Source organism: Sander lucioperca, chromosome 1 (genome assembly GCF_008315115.2).
Source record: "Sander lucioperca isolate FBNREF2018 chromosome 1, SLUC_FBN_1.2, whole genome shotgun sequence".
NCBI lineage: Eukaryota > Metazoa > Chordata > Actinopteri > Perciformes > Percidae > Sander > Sander lucioperca.
The window spans coordinates 31,178,615-31,203,650 of NC_050173.1; the positions used below are offsets into that span (position 1 = coordinate 31,178,615).

Consider the following 25,036-nt stretch of genomic DNA (forward strand, 5'->3'; position numbering starts at 1 on the left):
GTGACGCATCAGGCATATTAGCATTTACTGCACACTACAAAAGATATGGTCAAATGTGCACCACAATGCACCTTGGTGGTCGTATACACTTGCATTTTGCGCTGTCCACATGTGATCCGATCGCCCAACACGCATTTTTAAACCAAGTGTAAACAGGGTCAGAGTAATCTTATAGTGTACATGTTTTGCCAGACCAACAGAGTTAGTAGATACATGACATTTTAATGTTGGCTGTGGTGAAATGTCATCTTACAGATGAAAGTGGCCAGTTCTTCACCCTGTGGATGTCTATGCAAGTGGAACGGGCAGAAGATTTAGAACTGGTTCAAAGCCAACTGGCCTTTTCTCAACACCCAGTGTACATTACGCTGTGATATTATATCATCATAGTGGTATTATGTGTGGAACTGGAGAGGTGATAGTAGCTGTCCACAAGTTACTGTATGCTGCTGTGAGAAATCTCTACTGAGCCCTACTTAGAATCAATAGAGTCAAAATGCAGCAGGCAGAAATAATCTTCAAGACCAGGTTCATTATGATCAAAATCAGAAGCTTTGCAATTTATAGGACATCAGGTAGATGGGAGTGGTAGTGGTGGGGTATTGATGTGAAGCTGTGTGGGGCCTGAGGATAACAACATCATCATCTCCTCTTCTCCAAGGAATCCTGCTGTTCATGTCTTAGAAGAGAGGAAAAACAGTGAAAGCATCCTATTAATGCAAAGAAAGGATGATGGTCTTAATGTTTGTCCATTTATTTTATGACTGATTCATATTCTACTATAACTTTGCCAGCACTAGCAGACTATGTATGTATGAAAGTTAATGCCATATGTTTGCATTTGTTCAAGTCCATAAATGAACCTTGGAGGAAATCCACATTGTGTATAAGCAGCTGGTCAAACATATATTCTGCTGAAATGCCTATCCTCTGTAAACATGAAAAAGGAGCCCTGAGTCTGCAGCTAAAGATACAAACCAGCACCTGGTCACTACTGTTGTCGGAAAAACAACACAGACGGGAATAAATGGTGCGTTTACTTGAAACTGGTAAACCTCATTGTGCATTCAAAGTTATTGTAAAATATCCTTTTCTCGTCTGTTTTTGTCATTTAACAGCAATTTACTGGTGAAATAAGTTATTATTGTTATAAGTAATTGTGATTACATTTTTAATAAATCCCCCCACCCCCTTTTTTGTGCCGATCCGAAAATTGATCCGATCCGTGAGTCAAAACCGTGATCTGATCCAAACCGTGAGTTTTGTGATCCGTTGCATCCCTATTAACCATCCATTCCAAATATTTAAATCTCTTTTCAAATCCCTAGTTAGTAAACATCTCTAACCAAGAAAAGGCACGCATGTGGGTCAAGGTCAGTTATTTATATCATGAGCTGTATCTAATGTTCCATGTTAACTACATGTCAACCTTAAACCATCTGCAGCTAATGGGCTTCCATCAGCATGAAAGATAGCTTGATAAATATCAAAGGTGAGGACAGACAAGAGAGGAGACAGCTTGATATTAATGATAATACATGGGATCATTTAGATGGAGATGGCGGTTTTGGTGCACGGATCAGATATGCATAGATCAAAGTGTCAACATGGTTCACTTGATAAAATCATCAAGCTGTGTTTACTTTTGATTATGATCTCTCCCCAGAGAATGAATTAGGTTGAGAGTTTAGATAATCAATCATAGTGGAGTCACTGTCACGCTGTGTTTATGAGCTTGTAAGCCTCATAGGCCCAACAAAAGGGGGCTGCTTCTCATTGCTTATAATTAAACTACTGTAAAAAAACTAGGGGTGCAACGGATCACAAAACTCACGGTTCAGATAAACTTTTGGACCAGCAAAAGTAAATTGCTGTTAAAACGACAAAAACAGACGAGAAAAGGGTATTTTACAATAACTTTGAATGCACCACGAGGTTTACCAGTTTCAAGTAAATGCACCATTTATTCCCGTCTGTGTTGTTTTTCCGACAACGGCAGTGACCAAGCGCTAGTTTTTATCTTTAGCTGCAGACTGTTGTACGTCCCGCTGTTGGAATCATGTACAGTGAAATACAGTCACACTTTTACACTGTTAAGCTGTCAGCATTTTAACAGTGTTTAATCCAGCTACTAGCTAAACTTTCAGCAATTAATCGGCTGTTCACATGCATTCCGAACCATGTTGATCATACGGACCACGGATCAACTATGGTCTGTTACACCACTAGTAAAAACTGCTTCAACAAAGCCCACTTTAGTGCACCAAACCTCTGATGTCAGTCCACATTTAGTCTATGCACCATGGTGGCTCAAGGCGGGGAATTTATTCTTCATAAAAGGGATTGTTCACAACTGTCTGTGAAGTTTTGACATCATTATTTTGCGGTTTGTGTATCAGCTATTTCAATAAAGGTTATTCCATTTTCTGGCTGTTTGCAATGATGTACAGAAACATATGCAAAAAATACTTGCCTCACCAATCTCTATCTAGAATCATCAATTCCCCATCAACAAAGTGCGCTGTAAATCACAACCTCCAACTCCTCAGTGAGAAAGTGTATTTACTTAATCCATTTACCTGTGAAAGTGGCTGTAGGGGATGATAAAGAGCTCCTCCAAGACACTCTCCCCTCTGGCTAAACCAAAACCGTTTCATCTAAATAGAAGCACTCAATCTTGCGGACAGCTTGGTCAAAAGTGATGCAGCACACCCACTGTAAGTGCGAGTCATCCATTAGTGCTTTACAGTTTTACAGAACAGAGTTGTGAAAATGATGCAGAACTGATACCTGAATCATCTACAGACATCTCATATAAACTTAAAGAGCCCAAATATCAGTAAGGTGTACGATAGCTCCAGAATTGAATGTCAATTCTTGCACATCACTTAATACAGTTTACAATCATAACAGTGCCAGATTTACTGTCAAAATAGGTTAAAAAAATGTAACGCAATGGGTCCTTATTACAGACCATTTTAGTCAGAAGTAGGCTTCTTGGTTAGCCAGTGTCCACTGATTTTGTCACAGATTTTGTCACTTAATTAGCTAGCTAGCTAATTAAGCTAGCTCCATGAGTTGGTTGAAAATGCTGTCTCCTGCAAACTTTTAATGTTTCCAGCTAACTCTTTGAATCTTGTAAAAGGTGTCTTGATATCAACTTAAGTTGCATACACAATATCATGCTAAAAGACTGAGCTTAAATCTACATGTCACAGGTAAAAAAGTCACTATCCTCACCAGTTTATGATATTCCTATGATTGAGGACATGGAATTACACAGCAATGCAGTAAGCCAGTAACAGTAGTTAGACATGCTAACACTTCCTCACACTTTTTCTCTTGTGTATGTGGTTTTGGAAAGACTATGAGAATACAGACACCACTCTCAAAACTGAAGTTTGGAGCTATGATCTAAACCCACCATTCAGGGTTTAGCTAACGGTCAAGAGGATAGAGAATGACCCTACTAACACCCAATCCTGCCCACATTATTCCTCCGGTTTTCTCCCAAAACTGTTCATCAATGTGTCAGCGACAGCAACAATATCTCTATGAAACCAACCCCCTGTCACATCCATAGAGAAAGATGGAAAGGTAGAGATTTTCTGCTGAGATCTCTCTAAAGCACCTGGACATATCACTCTTTCAGCAGCACTGTCAAGCCTCCAGGGCTCTCTGAGATGCCACCATTCTGGTTGATTGATTCCACCCTCAGAGATTAATCTAGATATTGAATGTGTGTGGTGTGAGTGTTAGTGTGTGTCTGGGTGTTTGAGTCAGAGAAGGAGAGACAGTGTCTGATAGAGACAGAGCCAGTGGGCTTGGTAATCTACAGCCTGTTTAGATTCTCATTTCCCAAAGTTCATAGCTCTCTTCCATCAACCCGCAGGCAGGGAGCCAAACTTTTGCACTCTCCACCACGGTGGGCTAATTCACCTCACTTAGGAAAGGTAAAGGCTATCTCTGTCTACCTCAACAGGTCGAAAGGCAACTCATTTTTATCACTTCACTTTGATCTGCATTTGCTGTATTTCTTATCTTTGAATCATTGTGTGGCTTGTGTGATGTTGCTCTTTTTGTTTTTATGCTGCATGTACTTAGTGGAAATGGAAAAAGGAGCCTCAGTGTTTGAATAATTTACCTAAAGTAAAAGGTTAAATAGATGAAAATGTAGCCAGGGGAAGAAAACAACCTTACAAGACATGTAACCACCCACACAAAATGCACAATGCAAGCAGTCATAAATACACACAGAAAACACATGCAGGTTTGTGCACACTTGCACTACACATTGTCAAACTCCTATTTGAAAGCAAACCACCCTCTTATTAAACCAGATTTAAATAACTTCCTCCAAAGCAGATGGTAATAAAATGAGTTTTTTTCCTTGGATATCACTCCTGGGCAGGTATAGTGCAGCTGGAGCAGGTGTATGCTGGTAAAAACAAGGCCAGGGGCTTGATGCAGATTTGCAGTTCATTATATCCAGCTGTGCATTGTGTAACTCTGACAGACCGTCACTGCATACACACCTCACTGGCACACACAGATGGCCGTCCACAGCTGATGACAAATCTGGCTGGATATAGTGAAGGGGGCAGAATTACTGTGATGGGAATAGTAATGACATATTTTAATGTTGGCAACAATGATTAACCCCAGACTTGAATTTAGTCCAACTTCTCTTCCACATATGATGTATTGACAAGAAGAAGTAATAAAATATGCTAAAGGCATAGGGTCTTTGAATTGCCCTGCCAATAATTGTTTGCACTATTTATTACGTTATTGATATGTTTCGATGAGATGCTATTAAAACTTAAGAGACTGATTCAGTTTGGGAGGGTATCAGCCTGCCTGCATTTATTCATGTACATCATCTTTAGTATACTATTTATAGAGCTGTTAAATGTACTGCTTTGAATGAGCCATCAGAAGTAGGCCTATATTATTTCATACCAACTATGCCTAATAATTTGCAACAACAAGGAATGTCGTGTTCAGTGTGCTTCACAATTAATTAAAGTCAAATGCAGAAAACAAAGCCCCAGTCAGACCAGAAAGTGGCTTAGTTTGATAAAGAGTTACATCAAGAAAAAAAATGTGATGATAGAGATAGAATGTCAAAGTATACATAGGCTTAAGTGGAATAACACCACAGAGCCCTGATGTGCAAACCAACAATAAATGCCATTATATAATATTACTTTGCAGCCTGTGTGTACTGATTATCAATTATAAATATACAACCACGTTCCTCAATAGCTTTGGACACCGAGGCGGGTGCAACAATATAAAGCCACAATAACCTGCAGACGCTTCTTTTAGAATCAACAGCAGCATAAAATATCACCAAAGCTGACACGACACGGATAAACAGTAAACTACCGGCTGCAGCCACAAACACACATATTAAAGCAAAGGAAAGGAGAGAGTGCCCAGTTTACAAACTCCATAGCAATGTAGTAACAGCAAAAAATACATTTGTTTTTGTAGGACTTCTCTGAACGACATTCTGTGGGCCTCGTGCACCGCAAAGTCATCCTCAAACTGCTCCAGGTTCAACTTCTTTGCTCGTTCATTTTGAGTGCATAATAACATGCACTCAAAGTCCCAGTATAACCAGTCCACTCCTCTGTTGCTCCATCTGCACTATAGTCAAAGTTGTCAAAAATGTCAGGCTGAATGAGGTTCTGAAGTCACATCAGGGATTCTTGTCAGAAACAGCAGAAAGGCCTCACCCACTTATTACTGAAGGTAAAAAGCCACAGCTGGACTGTCGCCAAAAAAAAGCAACCTAAGGCAAAACCAGACCAAAGGGTCTTTTTGTGAATGTACCCGAGTCAAACTTTTTTTAACGTTTTCTTAAAAAATGATGGAATATGCGGGATATTGATGCAATTTTATGCGATGACATTGCGGGAACTTGCAAAAACTGCGGTTTCATCATGGCTTCATCGCGGGGTTTGCAGCTTTTCAACGTCACATAATTACGTCACTTCGTAATGTCACTTCGTAATGTCACTTCGTAATGTCACTTCGTAATGTCACTTCGTAATGTCACTTCTTAACGTTCCCATGGCAACAGGGGAAAATGGCTGCTCTTGTGTGAAGTAAACGCAACATTTTTCAACTTTCTGCTAAGATATGTGACTTTTTTTCAACAAAAATGCGGGGATTATGAAATCATGCAAGCCCCGCATATTTTGCGCGGAAATCGGCAACTTATGCGGCAAAAGTGCAGCGTATTTTATGCAGCGTATTTTATGCAATCGCATAATCGCGTTTTTCTGGAGGGACTGAAGAGCATAATTAGGACGGAAGCGCCACTTTTAAGATTTACCGTATTTTCGTTTTCGGTCAAATGGCCTTTTGAATGGGAGTGCTAGGGGCACTACTATGATTGCATCAAAATCGCTATTTTTAAAACACTAAGAAGGCTTGACACAACATGAAACTTTGCTCCAAGTATCACCAGGGGCTCTACACATGAACTCGAGCATTGAGAACATTGTTTGTGTATACAGACACTTTTTGACTGGCAAGATGGCGGCAAGCGGAAAAAAAACAACTGCTAAAGTGAGTTGTTATGTGGTTATGGTTTTTCAAACCATAACCACATCCCGTAATGATGTGATCCGTAATTGTATTGCATTGTTTTTTTTGCTTTTTTTGTACTGTTCACTAACTGAAAGCCCCAGCCTAGGTGCGACCACGCCTCCATCCTCCATTACCAATTCTTCCGCTTCTTTGTGGTTTATTGGCGGTTGGCAAACAACGATTTGGTGCAATGCTGCCATCAACTGGTATGGAGTGTGGAGCATATCTAATGTGTATAATACTCAAAAACTAAAATAAAACAATGACAAAAAAGATAATGAGAAAAAATACATAACTAAACTCATACCTTCTCAATCATATTCATTTGTCTAAGATACTGAAATAATACTTGATAATACTTGCATTACTACTTGAGTGTGGAGCAGTAGTGGCAGAAAATCAAACCAAATAAAATAAAAATAAAAAGCAGATTCCCCAATGTGATATTGTATTTTTCATCAGTTAGGCTAGTCCTGATATTAATTCCCTTCTTTCTTCATCATACCTGTTGCAATCTATCAGTACATGATTGACAGTCTGGTTTATAACAGTGTGTCCACAGCCCAGTAGGGAGCTTGCCTATTCTGTGGAGTGTTTGATTTAATCCTGTATGAGGTATTTTCAGGTAATGACCATCTCTTCCCTTAGGCTCCCACTCTGTATTCCACCAACGCATACGTGTTTATGAATACTGTAAAGATGACATCCTTAAGTCCCAGTATTCCTGCCACATTTTGTGTGTGTAGTCCTTAATGATTGGATTAATGAAGTTTTAACCCCTGCTTTACCACCTGACACTCAGCTGAGTCTGACTGTCACCTTCTCCTTCTCTGCTGCTGCAGCAGCTGATTGGCTCCTTTCTTTCTTCTCAAATCGGAACAGGAAGCCATGAGCCAAACCATAAGACAGAAAACATGCATTCTGAGTTGTAGAGTTGTTGCCACTGTCTTTTTTGGGAGACCAGAGGGGAGTACATTACAATAATCTATGGCCTGCTGGTGATGAAAGCGTACATTATAGTCTTTCACTGTTCTCTGAAGCCTGACCTTGCTGTATTTCATAGGTGAGAGAAAACAGTTTGGCCACATCTTTAATGCTCTATGCCGAGACCACACACACACACACACACACACACACACACACAATATTTTGTGATTAGAAGCATTAGAAGATTTAAACGTAGGTGCTGGACAAAGTAATGGCCCATTTAGTAAGGAACAAATAATAATAATAACAAACAAAAAATCAAGGAATGGAAGAAATATGCTTTTTCAGGCGAAACTAAAGCCACAGGTAGTAATGAAATGTTCCCCCAATGTAGACTTTTCATTCGATGTAATTAGAGAGTTGTTGTTCGCCACATTAGAGGCTTCGGTGACAAATGACTTAACGAGCTACGCAGGGAGTTCTAATTATTCTGCAATTAGAAATGTAATTATGGGTTGCTCCAACGGCTTGCTTGCTAGTTGGCTGGCAGTGTGAGGGAGCAGAGACAGAGTGAGCACCACATTTAAATGCCAGCTAATCTGTCACACATGGAAAGGTGCATAGGCCTCAAATCACAGCCCTTTGTGGACAGTATGGGACAGAGTTTAGGCACTAAGGTTTGTAATCTATCACTGTGAACCCATTCTGGGTTAAAATACTGCTTCAAATGTACCTAAAACAAGTAACAACCAGTTTCCAGACTACTGCTGTTCTAACGTACCAGACAGAGTTGTCAAGTGTTGATCCAGAGGCAGGCAGGTAATGGGTTGTAATTGGATTTCCCTCAGCCTCTCAGTGTCAAGCTAGTAGTTATTAGGTTACTAAGTAAATTTACAGCTCTATATGATCATCTCATGGAGGTCAGAAAGTTAAGAACAAGACGATATCATAGACTTTTATTAAAGCTCAAACCAATATTACCATATCAGAGACCTAAGGGTCAGAGTCTGATGTGGTGTGTGTTCTGCAGCAACAATCTATCCATTTAAGCTAAATGTTTTGGCTTGATTGAAATGAAGTAAGATGTTTGCCAACAGAGCAAACAAGTCTGAAGTCATTTATCAATATGTTTGTACCCGGACAGGACAGAACAGGGATAATATTTATACAGCGGTTTCAGCCAATCAAATGATTTATAATGGATTTATTTTTATTTTACAGGTCTATTTCATATAGGTCTCTTAGAAAGAGCTGTAATTTGGTACAAATGACAGAAAAAAAGAGACACAAAGTTCTGAGATTGATTGCTTTAGTTTGTTGTGTTTAAAAGCAGTTGTTGATTTCCAACTGAATTTCTGCTTCACTTTTACCCAAGTACATATTAATTCCTCATTAATTAGGTATAATTCTATGTTTATCTGTACACAATTTTCACATTTTGCATGTTCAGCTGACCTGTGCACGTCTTTTCTAAAAAGACTCTAGGATCTTTTAATTTATTGGAATTGATGAGTTGGAAGAGTACCTGAACTCTCCATCTCTTGAGTTTCAAGTTTTTAATGGATTTTAAGTCTACACAAAAATCTACACAAGGGCATTGGAGCCAACTACACTCTTTGGCCTTTCCTCCAAAAAACTCTGGGAACTTCGACGTTCTGCCTCCAGCAGTAACAGCACTACTGAGGAGTTAGGTGTCTTCAAAATAGGTATAATATAATCATTTTGTAAAGAATTTGTAAAGGTTACAACATTCAAGAACAAAAATACATTACTATGTTGTATGTCATGTCTGTGTCTTCTGAATGGACCTTGCAACCTGGCAATAAAGTTGATGATTGATGATGATTACAGTTACAACACTGCTGGGCTGAATAATTTCATTCAGTGTCACAGTGCACAGTGGACGCCAGGGTAACAATGGCAATGCTATAGAGGAGGCTTGAAACTCCCAAACGTCCAATGGTATTATTGGGCTGCCCAACTTACTACTGCCTCTTGTTGGTTCTCACAAGAAACGCCACGTTCCTGGATGAGTTTGGGAAGAAGCATGACATCCCCTCTACCATTCAATTCATATTTATATTCAGCTAACTTAAAAGGATTAAAGACATTAACACATAATAATCCCTTTTGTTAAAAACTTGATTATGGTATGGTATGAGGTTCATAAACATACTGGTGAGTTACCTGTGTTATCTCAATTTACACCAATCTGGGGTAACAGCGCTTTTACACCTGGCAAACATGATATGGGCTTCAAAATTTGGGTAAACAAAGGCCTAAGTAAAATTGCTGATTTATTTAACAATAACATTCTCATGTCGTTTGAAGATTTGAGGCAAAAGTATGACATCCAACCACAACATTTTTTTAAATACCTGCAGATAAGAAGTTATATATTTAAGATACAGAAATCTTTATCTCTACCTACTCTTAGCTGTATAGAAGAAATAGCAACAAATCAACACCCTAAGAGGGGATTGACGTCAAGTTTTTACGCAATAATCATGGATGGATCAAAGGTTTCCTCAGAGAGTAAGAGATTGGCATGGTGTGAGGATTTAAACTCTGCAATCTCAACTGAGGAATGGCAGAAGATTTGCTTAAAATCTCAAACACAAACAATAAATACCCATTTTAAATTACTTCAGTATAAGTGGATAATGAGAACATATGTAACACCAACTCAGCTAAATAAATTCAGCCCCAATAATCTAGACACGTGCTACAAATGTGGTAGAAAGGGCACATTAAATCACTGCCTATGGGACTGCCCACAAATCCAGGCTTTTTGGAGGGAAGTAATGGATATGATTTTACATGTCACAGGTATAAAGCTATTATTAGACGCCAACTGTATTTTTGGCATTTTTCCCGTAAATCATAATCTCAGCAAGGCAAATAAATCTATGATTACTTTCTACATCTTACAAGCAAAATATACCATAGCCAAATCTTGGAAATCCACTATCAAACCAAGTGTTAATGTCTGGCTTGCAGGACTGTCAGACTGTCTTGCACTGGAAAAACTCACTTTTACGTTAAAGGGTAAATATCTTGTCTTTGACAATATGTGGAGATCCTTTATGGTGTTCTTAGAGGGGAGGAAAGCATGCTCTCCGTGTGTGTCAACCATCAACAAATGAGTATTGCTATGTATTTAGTATGCGTCTGTTTGTCTTTGCTTAATTTTATTTGATGTGCTTTTCTCTTCGGGATAAGTTAACATTTGGACCACCGGTGATTCTTAAGGATGACTTATGCTGACTTATTGTGTCAAATATCGCATGTTACAGCACTGTCATGTTTATGTTTATTTTATTGAAGATGAGCCTTACTGTGGAAGTTCTAATTTGCACCTGTATTATTTGTTGTAGTGTGATTATTTTCTGAAAATTAATAAACACACTTGTTGAAAAAAAAAACAATGGCAATGCTTTCACTTACAGGTGTTAATTCCAAATAATTTCCAAGTAGTTTCTTGGAAAGAACTATGTTATTTTGATCTAATGATGGCTATTCCAGGGTCCTGGACTGTTTTTGGACTAACAATTTGTTTTAGCACATTTTCTAGCTTTAGGTTAGACATTTGCACAGATTTGGTCCAAACCATCCAAGGTCATGGATATAATGTATGTGTGTGATGCCATATTGATCCCCGAGGGAGATAATTAATTTTTTCAGCAGGGGTAGCAGTGTAGAGTCAGATGCACAACAGTAACCTTGCACCTCATATTATTTCAGTGCCTTGCTCCAGGATATTGCAGGGTTACATGGCCAAATAATATGCATGCTATTATTTGTATGTTTCTATATTCACATACTTTTTTATAATTTAATATGGTGATCAATATATGCTTTCAATGGTTTTAGTAACTGAGATTCTGTGACGGGGCGCATGACTGCCGTCACGGTAGTGATACGCTACCTATTTTATCTCTCAAAGACTGAGTGTAAATGTTGCCAGTATATGTTTGTTTAGCGTGTCTGTATGTTCCGTTAATTACCATACACTGTTTTCAAATCATTTATTAATCTATTCATTCATCTAATTCCCCATAGTAATCCCGTAGCTTTCTTGCGCACATGTTTAACATCTAATACTGCAGTGATTTAAATGCTATAGCTACCAGAGGTGTGGACTCGAGTCATGTGACTTGGACTCGAGTCAGACTCGAGTCATGAATTTGATGACTTCAGACTCGACTCGACAAAATGTACAAAGACTTGCAACTCGACTTGGACTTTAACATCAATGACTCGTGACTTCACTTGGACTTGCACCTTTTGACTCGAGAAGACTTGCTACTTCCCATGAAAACTGGGGAAGAAAATGTTCACACGGCTGCGCCGCTCTCAGTTTATCTGCATCTCTGAAAAAAATGTGCACCACCTGTATGCATGCAGAGAGCACGCGCGCTGCCTGCACGACATCCAATCACTGTAGTCCCACGTTGTTTTGATTCGACAGCATCTAAGCAGGCACACTGCAAGACAACCAATGAAGCACAAGCAACAACGAGCCAGTTGGCAAAATGATACCGAAGATAGTTTCGTTTGGCTATAACAATTACGAGGTAGTCGACAAAAAAAGAGTTGCAATTTGCAAAACATGCGGGTTGAAGATTACAGACGGAGCTGCCACAATGTCCAACTTTGTTCGACACCTGAAGTTGCACAAAGAAAGGTAAGTTTTGAACGAATGCTAAGCACCTTATCGGATGTATGTACCGTAACATACTAGCTGCTGCATATTTACTGTCTCAACGAGACAGTAAACGCACGTCTCCCTTGCTGGTTCATGCTTACAAAAATAGGGATTTTTGAACCCTGATTATATGAGGTACATGAGTGTAGCACACTCAGATGGAAAACCTCGCCAACATCATGTCAACGTCCGTTTTAAAGTAACGTTACCATAACAGAGTCACAGTAGATCCACCATTAGCCTTCCCTTTTCATATCAGGGGTTGTATTCGCTATAACTACCGCCTCGCTATATATTATTATTATTACATGGCTACCTATCAAATAAATCATTACTTTGACACAAAATATTGATTTAAAAAGGAGTTTATTGATTTAAAAACGATTGTATTGCTTCCGCTAAACCGAACTGCGTCCATAGCAACGCTCTGTTTTTCATGGCAACGGTCTGTTATACTTCGCAGCGGTCTGTTATCAAGAAATAACAGGCCGCATTCTACATTGGAATTCAACCAAGCCATGTAATAAAATAAAATAATAACGATTATAGTAGTAATGTTCAGAGATGCAATAGATTATTATAGTGCAGTTCTTAACTAATGGGAATATTGTTTAGCTTATTTTTGGTTTAATTTGGTTTACTTTAGTTATTTAATTTATTCAATTATTTTGTTTTGCTATACTTTTCATGCCAACTTGCCATGGCCCCCCTAGCACCCCCTCGCAGCACCCAGGGGTCCCCGTCCTCACTTTGAAAACCACTGCTATAAAGCATATGACTTCAGTTTCTTGAGAGAAAGGGCTTTCTTATGACTTTTGAAGCAGTGAAAATATTCTTAATATTGCATACACTGAAACTGAAATGACTTGAAATGACTCGAAACTAAAATGGTAGGACTTTGGACTCGACTTGAGACTTGTTGGCTTTGACTTGTGACTCGACTCGGGACTTGCCTCATCTTTGACTCGACTTGACTCGGGACTCGAGGGCAAAGACTTGAGACTTACTTGTGACTTGCATAACAATGACTTTGTCCCACCTCTGATAGCTACATCCATCAATACATAATTTTCTATTGTTTAAAACCATACAGTTTATTTCACAAACATGTCCAGTTATAATAATCACGATGTCTTTGTTATTTAGTGTCTGTTTATTGAGTTTAAAAGATAATAGAGGGTAACAGGACCTTTTGTCTTACCAGCATGTGCTCCCTTTGTTATAAGGGAAAGTTTGCCGCAATCCTCAGGTTTAAATGAGGTTGGGACTTCCGGGGTAACAGGAAGTGAACTGTAATTTTTAAGTAATTATTTTATTAGCCGTCAAGGTATCTTGTGGCTTGGTGAAATGTTTCTGTGAGTCATGTAAATAATCTTCGGTAGATTTCTAGTCTAATAGATGTATTCATTTTGGCTGTTTTGAGCCTTTATTGTCTATTCACCTGAGCCACCCCTGCATTGAATTGAATTGTTGGTATGTTCCAATTTGGGCGGGCTTCAGGCTATAAAGAGTAGCAGTTGTATTTGCTTTGGGGAGAGAGCTGCAGAACACCTGAGGGAGTAGGACGTAAGTCTGTGGGATGTCCTCAGAGTGATGACTTGATTTAAGGTCAATTAGTGAACAATTGTTAATATTCTGTGATTGTTTTGACTCCCAAGTCAATTTACTCTATTTTTTTGAAAATATATTTTTTTGCTTTCCATAATTTTGTTAATTTTTGTGTCACTATTTTGCCTCTGTGGCCTTAATTGGGAATTAAATAATAAAAATCCCATCTCTTCATCTTCAACTTCCCATCTCTAACTCATTCTGAGTGTTTACACCTGCTCAAGACTACTCATCTACATCTACCCTTGACAGATTCCCTTGACTCCCTCATGACATTGTCTTCCTCACAGGAAACCAAGCTACAAAATATATGAGCATATTGTTCATCGTTTCAGGGTCAGTGTGTGTGTGTGTGCCATGCTCGCAGGCAGTGTTGGGACCCATGCTTTACAGTACTATGTTGTAGTAATGAGGCATTCATGCAAGAGGGTATAGTCCTACTAACCCCATCCTGAGTTCTGGATGACCTGCCAGCCTGGCAGCCTCAATCTGCCTTTAACCATTCCAAGGCCCAGCTCTTTTGGAAGGTTTGGGCTGCATTTTAAATTGGTGTCCAAACACACAAGAGTTCAGAAGCTGCATTTATGTATGACATGCCTCTCAAAAGTATATTTATTACAATTCTTTATATATTCATGAGCCACGTTACAGGTTTAGATGCATTAAACATCAATAACTTAAAGAGCTTTTTGCTTTTGAACAATGATGCAATCACTTACTGTTGTAGTTGTACTTATTTAAGTGAGTATAGGTCTAAGTGTGTCTGTTTATGTGAATATATAATCACATCTTTTGGAATAGTTGTATTTTTTAATGTGCTAACAAACAAAATAAAAATAGGAGTATCAAGGCAACACAGCTGAGAAAAAGAACTGTGACACCAACACATTTGGGATCAGACTTTTAATTGGACTTAAATTCACATAAATAACATTGGTTCATATATATTTAGTATATTATACAACTTTATATAATATATATTTCCCCCTATGATATACATTCCTCTCTGGCTAAAATTATCTCTCATATCTACGGAAACAGAAAGCCTTGCATGAATGCAACGCAGCTCTTTTTGTGCTGTTTATCAAGGTCCAAACGCCAAAATGAGAGGAGCATTTCTCATGAGTTGTAAAAAATAATTTCCCAAGTTACACAAACAGAAAAGCAAAAAAGGAGAGTCTATTGTATTGTCTCTAGGGTATTACACTGCACTACAAGGAGTGGGTAGCTATTGAAAATCATTCACCGTATATATTCTACTGTATTGACTTGTGACACAATGAAAGAAAGAGCACTGCAAACTATTTGATATGCATGGCAATATCTACGTGTTCATGGTTCCTTTTTTTTTTGCAAAAAAAGAGGATATGCTTGACTCAAGATAAGAAACCGCATAATGAAGATAAGGAAAGAATTATGAACCTGTAGCAAGGTCACGTAATCATGCAGTGACCCAGCCAAGCACGCTTGCACAGATGAGTTGAGCTTGTCAGTCTGGATCACAAATCAACACATGGCCGTTTCGAGCCTGTGACCGACATTATTCAACAAGATGGGTGGATATCTGGAAGTCAGGAAACATTCACTAATCTCCCTGACAGAAAAAAGATAACCCTCCCCCTTATACTGGAGCTCCTCCTGCATTGCCTTTGACCAGTGGATTATCTCTGTTGCCTGTAGCGCTCATGCAATCAATACCTCCATCACACAATCATGACTGACGCATCACCACACAGTTGCACTAAGTAAACACTGCAGGTTGAAAAGTGCACTGGGAGGTCATTACATGTCAGATTTTCACTACCTTTCCATAGCTGAGAGTTTAACATCACTGAAACTTTGCTTTAATTCATGATTAAGTAACCAAGTTACTAGCAAATGATTGAAATCAGTTTGCCTGTATTTTTTATGTCAAGCAAATCATATCTTGTCAATACAAATGTTACATGACATTCAACATTATAAGTACATACCTGGTGATGTGTTAAAAGATTGAAAATGGCCATGAGGTGTCAAATCTAACAAGATGGGATGTAAAACATCAGCTTTTTATCACAATCCCTCCCTACTGCTTCCTGCTACACACTCTCTTAAATCTGCATAAACTATGATACACATTTGATTGTCTGAATCAGAGCTGCTACCTGAATATCAAACCAGAGAGAAACTGTCACTGTCACCCACACAAGGCCTTCAAATCCAAATAAAAAGCAAATAATGGATCCGGCTACAGCTGCTATGTGAATAGTGATGGGTGACAAACAGAGGTCAGGTCTGTTGTAAGCGAAGGTGAGTCAGTATCTGATGAAAAACAAGATTTAGTGAACTTGAAAAAGCTACTTAAAATACCCAGTAAACTGGTGTGGGATCCTACAATGTTTCATGCATTTATCATGACAAGGCCAACTTAAACGAAACATGACGTGTGTTGGTTTGTGTGTATATGTGCCTGTGTGTTAACAAATCACAGAGAAAAACACAATCATGCCATGACATTGCGATAGACAGCAAGTTAAAGTGTTAACCCCCTCCTTCTCTGAATAGTCGACAACAGAGCGAAGTTTTTTTTATAAACAGCTATTCATTTATCATAATTTCATCATGATAAAAATCGCATAAACATCATCATAATCATATCCCTTTTCTAAACAAGATAAAGTTACTAGATGCTGTTCAAAAGAGCCATGGGGAGGGAAAGTCCCTTGTGTTCAAAGCACAGTGCAAAAACCTTTTTTAACTTTACAGCAGGGGCTTCTGTTTCATTACACTAGATAAAGCCCGTGACACACTAACCCGACAGCCGACCGTTGGCAGAAAAGGCAGTCGGACTGATCAGTCGGCTCCCCGAGGTCCAAAAAGTGCCTCAGAACACACTGAAGCGACGCCGACTTGAGCGTGTAATACGTCTCCATAACAGCAGGCGGCGCTAATCTGTATTGTCGCCCAAAAAATGAAATCTGGCAGCTGATTGGACGAACGCGTCACGGTCTGGTTTCTCCGGAAATTCAAAGCCAGACTGTCATGGCGGCTTGTTCAGAATATTATCTCATATTTTACTAAAATAGTTCACCGAAACGTATTTCTGAAAACATTTTAAGCGAGAAATAGGCTATGCAGTTGCTGAATCTGTCTTCATTTTAGATCGACAAAGGTCAGCTTAAAAGATTTTCGTCAGATTTTGAGAGGCTTAGTCACGCTCATCCCGCTCGTCATTTCCGGGTTAGCACTCCACCAATCAGACTGATCATGGAATCCGACTGCCCGCCCTCTGACGCAACATGCCAGGTCGGCCCAAAATGAAGGCCGACTGCTCCTCGGACGGACGAAAGCACGGAACACACCGAACAGACTCGAGTCACTGACCTTGCCAGACTGTCCGACGGCCAATTATCGGGTTGGTGTGTCACTGCCTTTAGGTGTTAGCAAAACATTTTTAAATGACAGTGTTTTATTGCAATACTTTATTATGGTTAATATTCTTTAACCATTATTCATTTTAGACTATAAATCAATTTTGAAATATAAGTAGGAAAATAAGGTGATGTATATTTTTCAGAGGAGTCTTTCACAGCCAGCAGTAGTGCTAGTTGTCACTTTGCCTCCCCACTACATCCCTGCCTCTCAGCTCCATCTACTTTAATACTCATAGAGGGGAAATAGTGTTAATCAAAAAGTGCATCATGAATATGTTGAGATTAATAATAAAAGTAAACCATCTTTTTGTCATAAATAACACTTTTTTTCCTATAATATTCAATAAACCTCTTATTATACAAGTCGAGTAGTCACATGAACATCTTGTTCATATCTGGGAGCAAAGTTAACACTTCCTGAAACTCAGAAGCTAGAACCAGCCAACACAAACAGGACTGTTGTGTCAAAACCAGCAGGAAGATCAAGGAAAAGACTTTAGCAACGACCACTTACAGCTACTGAGGCTACAACACATGAACAGTGATGTGAAGCGACACAAAATGTCCACAGCTAGCATGTATTTGCGTTAGCAAGATGGTAGCATCTAGTTCACACATTAAAGTGGATTAAAGAAGGCACATCCTCATTTAAAGGAAGAAATGTTTTGGGACACATGCTTATTCCCTTTCTTGTCAAGAGTTAGATTAAAAGAATGATACCAACTCTCATGTTTGTACGCTAATAAAGCTAGCAGTTAGCTTAGTTTATAAGAAAGGCGGGAAACACAGGGAAACTGCTAGTCTGGCTCAGTCTAAAGGTAAAAAAACACCTCAAAAGTTCACCATTGTACACATAATATCTCATTTGTTTACTCCATCCATCCATCTTCGTCCGCTTATCCGGTAACGGGTCGCGGGGGTAGCAGCTCCAGCAGGGGACCCCAAACTTCCCTTTCCCGAGCCACATTAACCAACTCCGACTGGGGGATCCCGAGGCGTTCCCAGGCCAGGTTGGAGATATAATCCCTCCACCTAGTCCTGGGTCTTCCCCGAGGCCTCCTCCCAGCTGGACGTGCCTGGAACACCTGCCTGTTTACTGAGAAACGTAAAATCAACACTGTAGTTTTACAGGAAGTTATGTGCTGGAACTAGACTGGAGGCCGCCCAGTCTTTATGCTATGCTAAACTAACCCGGCTGCTGGCTCTAGCTTCATATTTAATGTACAAACATGAGAGTGGTATCGATCTTCTCATATAACTCTTGCCAAGAAAACAGATAATGTTAGTGTATTTTTCATAAAGGCAAACTATTATTTTAGCTGCTAATTTAAAATATAGTTTTAGTCAAATTGAGTTCACTTGACATATCAGTTAAAATGTCTGTAGTCTTCATTGGATTTTTTTACTGCCTCTGCATTGTGCTGAGTTTTTTTTTTTTTAAATCTACCACAGCTGAGACGTAATCTCACTGTTCAAATGTTGTAACTTCAAACTCTAAATGGCGGATGAGAACATTCCTTCCTTGGTCTTCAGCCTAGGGTCAATTCAGGAGGAAGATAAATCAAAAAGGAAGACCTTAAATGGTCATTAAAACCAGATGCCCAGCCCTGCCCTGAGTGATGCTAGGACATCAGATGATTTTAGGTCTACTGACGTTTGCGCTCAAGAGACCTTGTTCCCACTGATGGATTAGCAAAGCATTGGATCGCTACAAACTAACAGGACTGACATTTTTCCAGACTGGTGTGCATATCTTCAACACTTTCTAAATCCATAAGAAAGTAACTGGTCCTCGCTTAATGCAGAGAATAGAACTCAGTCACACTGTCAACATCTTTCAGCTCCCAATCAACCAGTCACCGGTCATGAGTGGACTCTGCTAGGCCCTTGGTGGGCCTTTTCTCAGTGGCAGGTCTTCATCCCGGTCAAGTATGGAGACTCTTGTCGGCACAGGCCCATCTGCTGCTGTTGCTGCTCTTGAAGATCTGAGGCCAAACCATCGACAAAGTCGGGGACGGGTAGCCCTGAGAGTATCATGACTGACTTGTTCCAGATCATGAAAGTGGGTACAACGGGCAAGAGGAAGGAGATTTCAAAGGTGTGAATGTGCTGGGAGTTCATGGCATCATAGAAGGACAGTGAATTGTTGTCGTAGTCCAGCAGGACACCCAGCCGCCTCAGCTGCAGGCTTGCCTCCACCAGCATCTCCTTGCCGTCATGGCGCACCATAAAGTTGTTGTTGCAGCGCGAGAACACCCATGAGGACGAATTCTTGCCGCTCCATTCGTTTTTCGGGGCTGATTTGTAAGCCACGCCGATGGCATACCTGCAGGAAAGAAACATTTTAGAATGCATTAGTGATCTGAAATGAGTGTCCTCCTTAATGACTTTACTTGCACAGTCAAGCAACCTCATGCTGAGGACACACAAGATAGGCTCGGGCCCTTTGGGTCTTTCCTGCATGAAGAGGTCTACTTCAGAGCCAATTAGTGAAAAGAATATAAAAAAGGATAAAAGCATACACTGTGTGTGGTGAGAGTGTCTGTTGTGTGTGTGGGTTTGCATAACAGCCTAGATTTAAACTCCCTAAAGAAAGACATTACAGTTTATCGAGCCTCCTTGCAGTCTTATATAATGCACTCTTCTGCATGTGTGTTTCTTACCATGTGGACGCTCCCAGCAGCACCTCCCAATAGTGACACCCGCTGTCAATGAAGACGTTACCAGCTGCGCCATAAGAGCCCGTGCCGCTGAAGCGTTCTGGGGTGTGGCTCTTCTTCAGCGAGCTCTCGTCTTTCTCCATGGTCAGACAGTCGTTGGACAGACGCAGCTTCTTGTGGGCCGTCTTTGGGTCTAACTTAAAGGGTTGACCTGCGAAGAGACAGCATTTTGTGCTTTAAAGGGTATTTTACTGTGTTAGCAGCTAATGATGATAATGATGACATAATCATCATTATCACCAACATCATTATCATCATCATCATCATCATCATGTTTTCTTTGGCAAAATGGCACCTCTATCTAAAGTCAGAGTTCACAAAGTGTCTTTCTGAAAGGTATAAAACTGTAACATGATGCAACATACATGGAGACAAAAATAACTACATTAAGAATAATATATCAAAATGAGTTACATAAAAGCAAAGGCTAATAAAATCCCTGCATTCCCTTAATGTAATCACTGTAGATCACAGATCCCAGTCTTTTTATCATGTTATAAAATATTTTCCTATTTATGTACATAAGATGGCAGCAACTGGAAGCCAAGTCATTGTGTGTAAGTTTTAGCTTTAACTTTGCCTTTGTGTAGATGTTCTTGTTGAACAGAACAAGCTCTGGCTACAGAGCTTCTTTCTTTATCACAAACTCAATGCAAAAAAATCTGAAATCTAACTTTTTTGAACAATTTCCAATTTAAATGTTTTGTGTTTGTGATCCCTCGATATTGTCACGTGGAAAAAAGCAGAATATACCACAATATCAGAAGGCAAAAGAGCTGAGAGTAAGAATAAAAATTAGAGCAAGATTTTAAGTCAGAGCGGCAGCAAAAGACGAAAATAAATAGAAAGTGGGGTGAGAAGTGCTTGCAGAGAACGCACAGAGAGAGACAGAAGAGAAGAATGTTTGAAATACAAGGGCAAGAGTCTAAACTTCAAAGCCTCTTGCAGCCTTTAGTGAAAACATTTCATAACAGTGGAGGAAGCCGCCCGGCATTCTCCTCTGTGCCTACCATCACACAGACTTGGAAAGTAAGGAAATAGCCTTCACTTCCACTGCAGTAGGTAGCTGTCGAGGCTATCCAGTGGAAATGCTGCTATCCGGTTGCAACAATTCAATTTGCAATGACACACAGTAATTTGGGTGTAATGGGTGGAAAATTGAGAGGGTGAAAATAAGTGAGTGGCAGAGAGAGAGAGAGAGAGAGAGAGAGGAGTTAGAGAGTGAGGAGTTAGAGAGTGAGGAGGAGAGGAGAAGTTAAGGGGATAATATGAGGCTGAAGATTCAGCAGAGGATCCCCTCTCTATGTCCGTAATGTGTGTGTGTGTAGGCTTCATGGAGGTCAGCCACGTCCCTTCCAGACCTGACATTTAACTCTGACACCTCTCATCTCTTCTCTCAGCTTCCCTGAGCCTCCCACGGCTTAATGAGCGACACAATGAGGACCCCGACTCCTCTTCCCCTCCCTCTATCTGTCCTTCCCTTCATCTTTCTTCCCCCATTCTCTCATTCTCATCCTCTCTCCTCTCTCACACACTCCCCTCCAATAATCCGCGTGGTGAGTGTGTGTTACCACGTGCGGATATGAGACGACAAGGCCAATGTGCTGCTGGCAGCCAATTACATTAATGCGCTCTCTTCTTTGAACTGCTTATCGCTGCCAGCGCAGCCATTTCCAAACACTGGGGCTCTGTCATGCCTTTCCAGGGGATGACTCCTGAGAGCCCGGGCTGGGCCCGAGGTTGGGGAAGGGGAGACACACGTTAGAGGACAAGCAGACACACACACACACACACACACAGAGCATCAACTTCGGCCTACACACAAGCAGACATACAATAAGTGGCCAAGTGGAAATGTTTTGAACCAATGCCAGCAGGATTCTTGTAAATGGAAAAAGTCATGCATAATAAGCTTGGGTTTAAATGGTGAATTCTTCGTATGTGAGAATAAATGTGTATATCATATATACATAGGGCTGGAAGAATTCTCCAAATGAAACTGAACTTGGGGGTTTGCAAAGACAAAATGGCAGGTGCACCACTAAAAGGACTCTTGTACTCGGTTTTAATTGCCATAGTATTGCCAGGATGGCAAAGCAAATTCCCAATTTTCACACAACTTCAATGAATCATTGTCTGCAACTACTCAATGCTGTCATGTGATGTTGGGGACCCTTTGGTCTCACATTGCAGACCTATCATTACAGCATTGTCAAGTATAATTTTTACTTGTGTACTGTTTTGTGGAAACCATGTCCACAACCAAAATGAGTCACAAGCTCATAATAAGAAAGTACATTTACTTACATAATGTCCTTCAGTAATATTTTTAGGTACTTGTACTTTACCTCTGTATTTTCATTTTATGCTTCTTTATACTTCTACTTCACTACACTTCAGAGGGAAATATTGTACTTTTTATTCCATTACATTTAAGCTGCATTAACTAATTACTTTGCTGATTAAGATTTAACTAACATATAACATTTTTGAAAAGTTACACATTGTTCTAAACCAGCTGTGACACGCGGCTTCAAGCTAAATCACAATTATGATTTACGTAAACATATAACAGTTCAACAGAAGTCATTCTGCATTACTTTTGATACTTCAGTACTTTTTGCTGCAAATTCTTCAAAACTTTTACATTCTACAATGATTATGTCTTTCACCACTGAAGACCATTTGTGTTGCAGAGTCGCCATGCAACGAATAGACCTAAAGTCACAGTGAGTATAGTGGTATTTGCTCGCAGTCCTCAGAGAACATGCCCAATTTAATTTCTTCTGGAGTGCTACACTGCCAGCATTAATGCGTAAAGAACCGGTGTATGGTGCAATATCTCAGCAAGAAGACCAATTTAAAAGAATGTCTAAGAAAGTTCTGAATGGTTTTGTCAGCCCCATGAAGAGACAACAAACTTACATATTAAATCCACAGAGATGACACCGATTCTTATCATCTTGTCACGCACACACGCACACACACACACACACACACACACACACACACACACACACACACACACACACACACACACACACACACGCTGTCAGATTGTATATTACAGAAAATAAAGACAGGACAAGATAATGGCACATTATATCCCCCAGTCTGGATTTCTTAGCAGTGTCTGTAATACAGTAACAATTAGAGATGTTTTCAACTGTCTGCAGATGTGATAAGTGTTCTCTGTTTGAGTGCCTGGAAGCTGTGCTTTGTTACGAACTGGGAAGTCTTTAATGGAAACTTGTAAAACACAAAAAAGAAAGGAAAAAAGGGGAGCGAAATAAAAGGGACTACTGTTGGGGGAGCGTTTATAAAAAGCAATTTCATTCCGACTTCATTTCACCAGGTCCTTGTTGGAATACTTGCAGTGGGATAGCATCTGGGTAATCAACTTTATTTCAATTCAGTCAATTTCACTCACTTCTTTTTTTCCTGGCTCACATTTTTGCTGAGGGATAGATTGAGCTGCCTCTGTAATGAGGTAGATAGAAAAAAAGATCCATTTTACTGCATAACTAAACAATTACTGCAGTAGAAACAGAATTATCAGGGACGTAGAAAGCTCTTTAGAGCTCCAACCTTATATCTTTCCACGTTTCCACATCTCTGTTGAACTTGCAAATCATTCCATGTCATTAAAATGCATGGCTATGTGCCACTTGGCTTCTAATGATTGATCCATATGTAATGTCTTATGTAATCCAACAGTGCTGACTACTAAAACACAGATTTACACTGGCGAGATTAAAAATGCATAAATCATGTAACATGGTTATAGCACAGCAGGCGTATGAGGTGCATAGCAGGGATTCCTGGCAATGTGTATTACATCTTGTTTTCTTGCCCCTCACTGGGCAATTCTTGGCTCTTTCTACTCAACTTCCACAAAAACTGCAAATGTCTTTGTTTAGTAAAGGGCAAAGACAAACAGTAGTCACTGATCTTCTCCAACTTCACCCTTTAATGAACTCGACAATCTTCAGAGACCAGTGCTAGAAAAATCTTTTTCAGTAAGGAAGAATTTCACTGTGATTAAGGAGCTGTTTTTGGAAGGAAAGTGTCTGTGATGGTTAGTTAATGTACAAGCATGTGAAAGACCCCCCCTCCCCCCCAACAAGTCACTGTCAGTACTATTGGTTGTGTGTGTAAAATGTAATCATTTATTAAAACTCAGGCCTTTCTTAATGATACTGATCAATGCATGTATTGCAGAATAAAGGACTTGAAAGCATTATCAATTAATATCAAGTTTTCCTTGGTGAGCTCCAATTCAGTCCGTCTATCTTTGAGAAAAAATATTAGCAAATAAGCAAACAAAAAATAAAAACAACTTCCCAGCCAACTGGCGTTTTAATACACTCCCAATCTCCCCTCAACCTGATGGCATTCTCACCTGCTCAGTGAATGAAGGAAGGTGCTTTGAGCTGGCAAACACATCACACAACTCTTTGTTGTTAAGCCCCAAAAGCCAAATGACAAAACATCGTGATTTATTGCTGTTTAATGTTAATCTCAGTTCTAATAAGCTTGCTCTCGGCAGTCCATAGTGAAGAGGTGACTTCATTTTTGCATCAATGACAGCTAAGCTGAAATATGTAATGTTTTAAAGGAGAGGGTGACGACGTGGAAAAAGTTACAGATAAAAGATTCAACCTGTCCTTTGCACTCAGCCCCAAGCCCATTGGTTCTTAAGTCAATCTATGAAACTGAGTCACAAATATGTAGTTTAATTTTTAAACACTGATAACAATTTTCAAACAGCTGAGCACTGTAGTTTTTTTTAGCAATGTTATTCAAACAGGAGTAAATAGTGCATTTGTTGGGAACTATTTTCAGCCGCAGTGCAGTGAGTAGTAAGTAAATTGATTGTAGTCTTTAGTCGTTTTTATGGGATTTGTTGACAAAAAGGAAAAACATACATTATCACCAGCCTTATCCTTTAAGCAGGGCTAGGGACATGATGTCCATTTTACTGCAGTTCCTACTGCTTGCTGATAGAGTTGGAGAGAAGTTCCTACATTATTAAGATTCTGATACCAAAAGGGTGC

General features: G+C 39.7%; 1 protein-coding gene across 4 annotated transcripts in view; it reads right to left on the reverse strand.

The window, feature by feature from the left end:
• Positions 1–18,656: 18,656 nt before the first annotated feature.
• Positions 18,657–25,036, reverse strand: part of mid2 (midline 2) — a 164,686-nt gene continuing 158,306 nt past the window's right edge. For all 4 annotated transcript variants that reach the window (XM_036002289.1, XM_031303292.2, XM_031303293.2 and 1 more), the window contains 2 exons: positions 19,923–20,130; positions 18,657–19,585 (listed from right to left, as the gene is read on the reverse strand). In XM_036002289.1, the coding sequence (XP_035858182.1) occupies positions 19,162–19,585; positions 19,923–20,130 (632 nt within the window). In that variant the 3' untranslated portion in view covers positions 18,657–19,161. The remainder of the gene's footprint in view (positions 19,586–19,922; positions 20,131–25,036) is intronic.